The sequence below is a fragment of the Chlorocebus sabaeus genome, chromosome 20 (assembly GCF_047675955.1).
Source record: "Chlorocebus sabaeus isolate Y175 chromosome 20, mChlSab1.0.hap1, whole genome shotgun sequence".
In the NCBI taxonomy this organism is placed as follows: domain Eukaryota; kingdom Metazoa; phylum Chordata; class Mammalia; order Primates; family Cercopithecidae; genus Chlorocebus; species Chlorocebus sabaeus.
The window spans coordinates 2,522,889-2,533,552 of NC_132923.1; the positions used below are offsets into that span (position 1 = coordinate 2,522,889).

The 10,664-nt window shown below is 42.3% G+C and overlaps 1 protein-coding gene across 1 annotated transcript; it reads right to left on the bottom strand.

Annotated features, from left to right (window-relative positions):
• Nucleotides 1–5,997: 5,997 nt before the first annotated feature.
• LOC103223711 (large ribosomal subunit protein eL36-like) lies at nucleotides 5,998–6,416 on the bottom strand. Its single transcript, XM_037997547.2, has one exon. The coding sequence runs from the start codon at nucleotides 6,381–6,383 to the stop codon at nucleotides 6,066–6,068; it is 318 nt and encodes a 105-aa protein (XP_037853475.2). The 5' UTR covers nucleotides 6,384–6,416; the 3' UTR covers nucleotides 5,998–6,065.
• Nucleotides 6,417–10,664: the final 4,248 nt, after the last annotated feature.

The window sequence follows — 10,664 nt, forward strand, 5'->3', positions numbered from 1 at the left end:
TTGCTAAGAATGATGGTTTCCAGCTGCATCCATGTCCCTACAAAGGACACAAACTCATCCTTTTTTATGGCTGCATAGTATTCCATGGTGTATATGTGCCACATTTTCTTAATCCCAGATTGGGCATTTTCTATTGTTTATCTTCAAGCACACTGATTCTTTACTTTTTCATCTCCACTTTGAAATTTTTTATTTTTTTATTTTTTCATTTTTTCTGAGACAGAGTCTCGCTGTGTTGCCCAGGCTGGAGTGCAGTGGTGCGATCTCGGGTCACTGCAACCTCTGCCTGCTGGGCTCAGGAGAGTCTCCTGCCTCAGCCTCCTGAGTAGCTGGGATTACTGGCACCCAACACCACATCTGGCTAATTTTTATATTTTGGTGGCTACAGACTTTTGCCATGTTGGTCAGGCTGGTCTTGAACTCTTGACCTTAGGTGATCCACCCACCTTGGCCTCCCCAAGTGCTGGGATTGCAGGTGTGAGCCACTGACACTGGCCTCCATTTTGCTATTAAGCTCATTAAACTCATTCAATTAGTTTTACGTTTCAATCATCGTATTACTCAATTCTAAAATTTCCCTTTGGTTCTTCTTTATATCTTCTATTCTTTTCTTAAAGACTTTCTAGGTTTTTTTGTTTATTTGTTTTAAATGTGTTCATAATCGCTAGTTGAAGTATTTTTACTACGGTTTCTTAAAAATCTTTGTAAAATAATTCTAACATCTGCGTCATCTTGGTTTTGGTGTCTGTTGCTTGCCTTTTGTTCATTCAAGTCGAGATTGTCCTGGTTCTTGTTATGATGAGTAAAATTTGACACCATGATGATAAGGTAGGGGACCACATTACTGCTGAGCAGTGGTAAAAATCCAGACTCTCCATTTGGCCTTTTCTGACACCACCCAAAGGAAGAACTGGGAGGAGTGCCTCATTGCTTCAGGGAGGGAGTGGAGGTTCAGTCTTCCTACTTAGCCTCTTCTGATGTCACCCCAGTGGGGACTGGGGAGTGGGGAGGGATGATTCCTTATTGCCAAGGGGTGGGGTGGGGGGTTGAAATATAGGTTTTCCACTTGGCCTTTGCTGGTAGGGGTGTGTGTCCCGTATTTCCACCTGGTGTTTGGCTAGAATATGGTGATTATTGTTTAAAGGCTTCTATTCCAGCAGTCCCCTTTCCAGTCTTTTGGCAAGAGAGAACAGAAAATCCTTGGGATTGATATTTCTAGATTATATTCTTATCTAGCACACAGCCTAGAATACACAGGGGTCAAAAAGAAAACACAGGTAACTCATTGTCATGTCATTCCTCATGTCTAGAGGTCCCTTGCCACCACTTCGTCTCTCAACTGTTTAGAATTTTCTTGTGTTTGTGTTTTATACATTATGTCCAGGGTTTTATTAAAATCTGTAATTAGTGGCAAGAATAGAGATAAATTCACTCACTCCATCTTGTCTGTAATTTCTCATGTCTGATCACGTGTTTTTATATCCATTCTCTCCACTGACTTCATTGAAATAATGGTGAAATCTTAAAAAATACTTCATGTCAAGTGGCAAAACGAATCCATGTGGACTTGAAAAACACAGTAATGATAGATAAAACATTTTCAAATGTATTAAAATGTATGGCCTTGCTCAAAACTAAGGTGAAAATTTCTGTGAGTGAGAAACATTGTAGAAATCCACAGCACATGAAAAGTGAGGGCATATGTGTCTAAAAGAAGCCTTGATACCCAAATCCTGCAAATACAGGAAAAGAAAATTACACACCAGCATCACTTATGAACATAGTTGCAAAGATCCTAAGTGACACTTTAGCAAATCAAAGCCATTGGCATATAAAAACACACCATGACTAAATAGCATTCATCCCATGAATGTGAGAATGGGCCAATATTTCCAAAATTTATCAGCATAGTCCATCACGTTGATTAAATGTAAAACAACATATGATTGTCTCAGAAGACACAGTAAAAACTTTGATAAAATTAAATATGGATTCATAATTTCAAAAATTTTTAGTAAACTTTAGCAAACATCATACTTAATGCTGAACCTTTAGAAGAAATAGTATCAAAGTCAGGAATAAGACAAGGATTTCTCTAGTCACTGATAGAATTTATTAATTAACTGGTATCTTGGCCAAAGCAACAAGACAAGAAAAATAAAGAAGATGTAACTGTATTAGAAAGAGAGACAAATAATTGTTATTTTCAGACCATATCACTGTGGACATAGAAAATCCAAAGGAATCTGCAAACAATGAGAACTAATAAGAGACTGAGCATAATGTCTGACCATAATTGCAAACAAGACATTTTTCTAACTTGGGTCACATGTTGACAACTTGTTTACTAATATTGACCTTATTTTATTAAGAACCAGAGAGGTATTTTCCCCAAAATTACACAGCATTTTATGATCACAGCCAAGATATCAACTAAAGCATTATGATGACCTCAAACCCAGTAATACCTCCATTATGAGGTATCACCCATTTGTGCACCACACTAGTACAAATGTGGCAATGGCAGAAATAGTAGTTTTAAAGTGCCATGATTATGAATCCTGAAAATCTTGGCAAACAGAATGAGGATGGAGATGAGATATCCTGTATAAATTGACCTAGAAGTGATTTTGGAGCAGATCTTTCATTCTCATTCAAACAATTTTACTCTTGTTTCATGTCTCAGCTTTCCTTATTCCTGAAAATGACAAGATTTCTGGGAAGATATGGAGAGAAACTATTATGAAATGGAAAGAGACCTGAACTGGGTGGAATGAGATCAGTGAAAAGTCCTGGGGGTACCCCACCAAAAAAACATCTAGAGAAGAACTGAAAATGAAAGTAAAGCCTATATTGAATTAGAAAGTAACTGCCTTTGTAAAATAAAATTTAATTAAAAGCATTTGGTAGTTAATCATTCCCTCTTTCTGGAGACATTTTGGCCCATGAGACTCTACTCTCTCTTGGTTCTCTCCTTCCCAAGTGTTATGGCTTGGATATTTGTTCCCTCCAAATCTCACACTGAAACGTGATCCCCAGTGTTGGAGATGGGGCCTAGTGGGAGGTGTTTGGGTCATGAGGGTGGATCCCTCATGAATGGCTTGTTGCCCTCCCCATGGCAATAGTGAGCTTTTGCCCTATTAGTTCATGTGAGACCTGGTTGTTTAAAAGAGCCTGGTACTTTCCCGCCTCTCTCTTTTTCTCCGTCTCTCACCATGTGACATGCCTGCCCCCGCTTCATTTTCTGCCATGATTGTAAACTTCCTGAAGCCCTCACCAGAAGCTGAGCAGATGTAGGTGCCATTCTTGTACAGCTTGCAGAATTATGAGCCAAATAAACCTCTTTTCTTTATGAATTACCCCGTCTTGGGTATTCCTTTGTAGCAATGGAAAATGTCTCTGGGTTCAGTCCCTAGACTTACTCATTTTTTAATCTATCCTGATTCCTTAGGTGATCTCATTCAGTCTCTTGGTTTGAAATACCAAATTGTATTTCCAACTGTAACCTTTTTCTTGAATTCAAGTCTTGTATATCCAGCTACCTACTCAGAATTTCCATTTGGACATTTAACAGGCATCTAAAACTTCACATGTGCCATATCAAACTCTTGTTTGCCTACCCTCTACCTCCTCCTCCATCTGTCTTCTTCAACTCAGTAAACTGCAGCTCCAATCACTCAGGTTTTTAGGACAGAAAATTATAATTATCCATGACTCCCCTTTCTTATCCCCATATCCATCCATTAGAAAGTTCTATTGACTTTGCCTTGGAAAAAAATGCCTAGAACCCGATAACTTCTCATTGCCTTCACCACCTTTGTCACTACCATCTCTCACCTGCGCTATTGCAGCAGCCACCTAACTAGTCTCCTTGCCTCTATCTTTGTCACCTATAATGTATTTTTCACAGGCTACTAAAGTGATGCTTTAAACACATAAGTCAGATCATGTTATTCCTCTGCTTGCCAATTGTCTCCCATAGTTATTTGAATAAAATACAAAGTTCTTCCCAGGGCTCCCAAGACCCTATATGATGGTTCTTGGCTACCTTTTTAATGTCATCTCCCATCACTTTCCCCTGGCCTATTCCACACCTGTCACGCTAACCACCTCAAAGTTCTTGAACACTCCAAAGCTTTTGCACTAGAGGAGGGCCCTTCCCCAGATAGCCATATGGCTATCTCTTTCTTGAGATCTACTCAGTGTCACCTATCAGACAGGGGCTCCTGTGCCCCTATAAAACATCACTCCCTGATCTTTTACTCTCTATCCCCTTACCCTGCCTTATTATTATTTTTTCCTTCTAGGATCCGCTACCCTAAAATCTAAGAAGCATCAGAAGAAAGACTTTGTCTGCTTTGTTCACTGCCCTATCCCCAGTAAGTAGAACAGTGCGTGGTATACAGCAGACCTTCAATAAGTACATCAAATGAGTAAATGGGTAGCAATAAAAATTAAGTAATTAAAAATTATATCCAGCATTTCCTTCTTTGTATTTGGAGAAGAAAATTAGGAGCACAAAACAGTCTGATTTCTCAGGCCCGCATGACTCCATCTTTGTGAGATTGGTATGATGGTAGAGCAGAGTGTGGGCAAAAATTTAGAAACTCCAGAAAGTTGAGAGAAAATTTAGAAAGAATGCTTCTGCTTTTCAAGGGGGGGGAGTTTGTGTCACCTCAAATTGAGAAATTGTTGTTGCTTATTTAAGCCATCCTTAACAGTACTGTCAACAACTAGTGTAGTTTAAAAAATGGCATTTCATGCAAATCAAAACCACAGTGAGATACTATCTCATGCCAGTTAGAATGGCGATCATTAAAAAGTCAGGAAACAACAGATGCTGGAGAGGCTGTGGAGAAATAGGAACACTTTTACACTGTTGGTGGGAGTGTAAATTAGTTCAACCATTGTGGAAGCCAGTGTGGCCATTCCTCAAGGATCTAGAACCAGAAACACCGTTTGACCCAGCAATCTCATTACTGGGTATATACCCAAAGGATTATAAATCATTCTGCTATAAAGACACATGCACATGTTATGTTTATTGCAGCACTGTTCACAATAGCAAAGACTTGGAACCAACCCAAATGCCCATCAATGATAAGACTGGATAAAGAAAACGTGGCACATATGCACCATGGAATACTATGCAGCCATAAAAAAGGATGAGTTCATGTCCTTTGCAGGGACATGGATGAAGCTAGAAACCATAATTCTCAGCAAACTAACACAGGAACAGAAAGTCAACACCTTGTGTTCTCACTAATAAGTGGGAGCTGAACAGTGAGAACACATGGTCACAGGGAGGGGAGCATCCCACAGTAGGGCTTGTCAGGGGTTGGGGGCTAGGGGAGGGATAGCATCAGGAGAAATATCAAATGTAGGTGACAGGTTGATGAGTGCAGTAAACCACCATGCCATGGCAGGTGTATACCTATGTAACAAACCTGCATGTTCTGCACAGGCATCCCAGAAATTAGAGTGTAATAATGAAAAAATAGCATTTCAATAATCACTTGTTTTTCAAGACACCCATAATTAGAGTATGTTATATAGCAAGCATAGCAGTCACCTTCTTTTTATTTTTTAACTTTTTATTTATTTATTTATTTATTTATTTATTTATTATTATTATTATACTTTAAGTTCTAGGATACATGTGCACAACGTGCAGGTTTGTTACATATGTATACTTGTGCCATGTTGGTGTGCAGCACCCATCAACTCGTCATTTACATCAGGCATAACTCCAAAGCCATCCCTATCCCCTCCTCCCTCCCCATAATAGGCCCCGGTGTGTGATGTTCCCCTTTCTGTGTCCAAGTGATCTCATTGTTCAATTCCCACCTCTGAGTGAGAACATGTGGTGTTTGGTTTTCTGTTCTTGTGATAGTTTGCTGAGAATGATGGTTTCCAGCTGCATCCATGTCCCTACAAAGGACACAAACTCATCCTTTTTTATGGCTGCATAGTATTCCATGGTGTATATGTGCCACATTTTCTTTCTTTTTTTTTTTTTTTCTGTCAAGCTGTTCTTTATTTCAGGGAGAAGCCGGGGGAGGGGCTCAGTCTTTCTTGGCAGCAGCTTTCCTCATAGCGGCCAATACGTTGCTCAGCTCCTCCCGCTTCCTCTTGGCGCGGATGTGCGTCCCCACCCTTTTCTTGATAAACTTGAGGACCCGTTTGTCCTTGGAGACCTTCAGTAACTCCATGGCGCGCCGCTCGTATGGGGCAAAGCCAGACACCTCCCGAATAATGTCCCGCATGAACTTGGTTTGTTTCGTCAGACGCCTGCAGCGGCGGCTGTGCCTGGGCTTGCTCACATTCTTGGTCACCTTGTGGCCCTTGTTGAGGCCCACGGCCATAGGGTAGCGTAGAGCCATGGCTGCTGCTCTCCAGTGGCGGCCCTGGCGGAAGGGGTGTCACATTTTCTTAATCCAGTCTGTCACTGATGGACATTTGGGTTGATTCCAAGTCTTTGGTGCTGTGAATAGTGCAGCAATAAACATACTTGTGCATGTATCTTTATAGCAGCACGATTTATAATCCTTTGGGTATATCCCCAGTAATGGGATGGCTGGGTCATATGGTATTTCTAGCTCTAGATCCTTGAGGAATCGCCATACTGTTTTCCACAATGGTTGAACTAGTTTACAATCCCACCAACAGTGTAAAAGTGTTCCTATTTCTCCACATCCTCTCCAGTACCTTTTGTTTCCTGACTTTTTAATGATTGCCATTCTAACTGTTGTGAAGTGGTATCTCATTGTGGTTTTGATTTGCATTTCTCTGATGGCCAGTGATGATGAGCATTTTTTCATGTGTCTGTTGGCTGTATGAATGTCTTTTGAGAAATGTCTGTTCATATCCTTTGCCCACTTTTTGATGGGGTTGTTTGTTTTTTTCTTGTAAATTTGTTTGAGTTCTTTGTAGGTTCTGGATATTAGCCCTTTGTCAGATGAGTAGATTGCAAAAATTTTCTCCCATTCTGTAGGTTGCCTGGTCACTCTGATGGTAATTTCTTTTGCTGTGCAGAAGCTCTTTAGTTTAATTAGATGTCTATTAGGTCTGCTTGGTGCAGAGCTGAGTTGAAGTCCTGGATATCCTTGTTAAATTTCTGTCTTGTGGATCTGTCTAATGTTGACAGTGGGGTGTTGAAGTCTCCTATTATTATTGTATGGGAGTCTAAGTCTCTTTGTAAGTCTCTAAGGACTTGCTTTATGAATCTGGGCGCTCCTGTATTGGGTGCATATATATTTAGGATAATTAGCTCTTCCTGTTGAATTGATCCCTTTACCAATATGTAATGGCCTTCTTTGTCTCTTTTGATCTTTGATGGTTTAAAGTCTGTTTTATCAGAGACTAGGATGCAACCCCTGCTTTTTTTTTTGTTCTCTGTTTGCTTGGTAGATCTTCCTCCATCCCTTTATTTTGAGCCTGTGTGTGTCTCTGAATGTGAGATGGGTCTCCTGAATATAGCAAACTGATGGGTCTTGACTCTTTATCCAATTTGCCAGTCTGTGTCTTTTAATTGGACCATTTAGTCCATTTACATTTAAGGTTAATATTGTTATGTGTGAACTTGATCCTGTTATTGTGATATTAGCTTGTTATTTTGCTCATTAGTTGATGCAGTTTCTTCCTAACATCAATGGTCTTTACATTTTGGCATGTTCTTGCAATGGCTGGTACCGCTTGTTCCTTTCCATTTTTAGTGCTTCCTTCAGGATCTCTTGTAAGGCAGGCCTGGTGGTGACAAAATCTCTAAGCATTTGCTTGTCTGCAAAGGATTTTATTTCTCCTTCACTTAGGAAACTCAGTTTGGCTGGATATGAAATTCTGGGTTGAAATTCTTTTCTTTAAGAATGTTGAATACTGGCCCCTGCTCTCTTCTGGCTTGTAGAGTTTCTGCCAAGAGATCTGCTGTTAGTCTGATGGGCTTCCCTTTGTGGGTAACCCGATCTTTCTCTCTGGCTGCCCTTAACATTTTTTCCTTCATTTCAACTTTGGTGAATCTGATAATTATGTGTCTTGGAGTTGCTCTTCTGGAGGAGTATCTTTGTGGCGTTCTCTGTATTTCCCGAATTTGAATGTTGGCCTGCCTTACTAGGTTGGGGAAGTTCTCCTGGATGATATCCTGAAGAGTGTTTTTCAACTTGGTTCAATTTTCCCCTCACTTTCAGACACCTCAATTAGACGTAGATTTGGTCTTTTTACATAATCCCATACTTCTTGAAGGCTTTGTTCATTTCTTTTTCCTCTTTTTTCTCTAGACTTCTCTTCTTGCTTCATTTCATTCATTTGATCTTCAATCGCTGATACTCTTTCTTCCAGTTGATCAAGTCGGTTACTGAAGCTTGTGCATCTGTCACGTATTTCTCGTGTCATGGTTTTATCTCTGTCAGTTCGTTTATGGCCTTCTCTGCATTGATTATTATAGTTACCCATTCTTCCATTCATTTTTCAAGATTTTTAGTTTCTTTGCGCTGGGTACATAGTTCCTCCTTTATCTCTGAGAAGTTTGATGGACTGAAGCCTTCTTCTATCAACTCGTCAAAGTCATTCGCCATCCAGCTTTGATCCATTGCTGGCAATGAGCTGCATTCCTTTGGAGGGGGAGATGTGCTCTTATTTTTTGAATTTCCAGCTTTTCTGCCCTGCTTTTTCCCCATCTTTGTGGTTTTATCTGCCTCTGGTCTTTGATGATGGTGACGTACTGATGGGGTTTTGGTGTGGGTGTCCTTTCTGTTTGTTAGTTTTCCTTCTAACAGTCAGGACCCTCAGCTGTAGGTCTGTTGGAGATTGCTTGAGGTCCACCCCAGATCCTGTTTGTCTGGGTATCAGCAGCGGAGGCTGCAGAAGATAGAATATTGCTGAACAGTGAGTGTTCCTGTCTGATTCTTGCTTTGGAAGCTTCATCTCAGGGGTGTACCCCACCATGTGAGGTGTGGGGTGTTGGTCTGCACCTAGTGGGGGATGTCTCCCAGTTAGGCTACTCAGGAGTCAGGGACCCACTTGAGCAGGCAGTCTGTCCATTCTCAGATCTCAACCTCCGTGTTGGGAGATCCACTGCTCTCTTCAAAGCTGTCAGACAGGGTCATTTATATCTGCAGAGGTTTCTGCTGCTTTTTGTTTAGCAATGCCCTGTCCCCAGAGGTGGAGTCTACAGAGACAGGCAGGCCTCCTTGAGCCGCTGTGGGCTCCACCCAGGACCCAGTTCGAGCTACCTGGTGGCTTTGTTTACCTACTTAAGCCTCAGCAATGGTGGGCACCCCTCACCCAGCCTCACTGCTGCCTTGCAGTTAGATCTCAGACTGCTGTGCTAGCAATGAGGGAGGCTCCGTGGGCATGGGACCCTCCCGGCCAGGTGTGGGATATAATCTCCTGGTGTGCCGTTTGCTAAGACCCTTGGTAACGTACAGTATTAGGGTGGGAGTTACCCGATTTTCCAGGTGTTGTGTGTCTCAGTTTCCCTTGGCTAGGAAAAGGGATTCCCTTCCCCTTTGCGCTTCCCAAGTGAGGCGATGCCTCACCCTGCTTCAGCTTTCCCTGGTCAGGCTGCAGCAGCTGACCAGCACTGATTGGCTGGCACTCCCCAGTGAGATGAACCCCATACCTCAGTTGAAAATGCAGAAATCACCCATCTTCTGTGTCGCTTGTGCTGGGAGCTGGAGACTGGAGCTGTTCCTATTTGGCCATCTTGCCCTGGGGATTCTATTTTTTAACTTTTAAGTTCAGGGATGCAAATGCAGATTTGTTACATAGGTAAACTTGTGTAATAGCTGCATGTGTAATAGCTGCACATGTAGTATTCTGTGGTGTATGTGTACCACATTTTCTTTACCTATTGATGGGCATTTAGGTTGATTCCATGTCTTTGCTATTGTGAACAGTGTGCAGCCACCTTCTTATGAACGTGATTTTGCACTCAATTATCATCTAAAATTATTCTTTAGGCTAGATGCATCATATCTGTAATCCCAGCACTTTGGAGAGGCTGAGGCAGGAGGATTGCTTGAGGCCAGGAGTTTAAGACCAGCCTGGGCTAATATTTAAATTTTTTTGAGGGGGGGCGGAGCAAGATGGCCGAATAGGAACAGCTCCAGTCTCCAACTCCCAGCGCGAGCGACACAGAAGACCGGTGATTTCTGCATTTTCAACTGAGGTACTGGGTTCATCTCACTAGGTAGTGCCGGACAATCGGTGCTGGTCAGTTGCTGCAGCCCGACCAGCGAGAGCTGAAGCAGGGCGAGGCATCGCCTCACCTGGGAAGCGCAAGGGGGAAGGGAATCCCTTTTCCTAGCCAGGGGAACTGAGACACACAACACCTGGAAAATCGGGTAACTCCCACCCCAATACTGAGCTTTAAGGAAACGGGCACACCAGGAGATTATATCCCACACCTGGCCGGGAGGGTCCCACGCCCACGGAGCCTCCCTCATTGCTAGCACAGCAGTCTGTGATCTACCGGCAAGGCAGCAGCGAGGCTGGGGGAGGGGCACCCGCCATTGCTGAGGCTTAAGTAGGTAAACAAAGCCGCTGGGAAGCTCGAACTGGGTGGAGCTCACAGCAGCTCAAGGAAACCTGCCTGTCTCTGTAGACTCCACCTCTGGGGACAGGGCACAGTAAACAATAACAAATGAAGCAGAAACCTCTGCAGACGC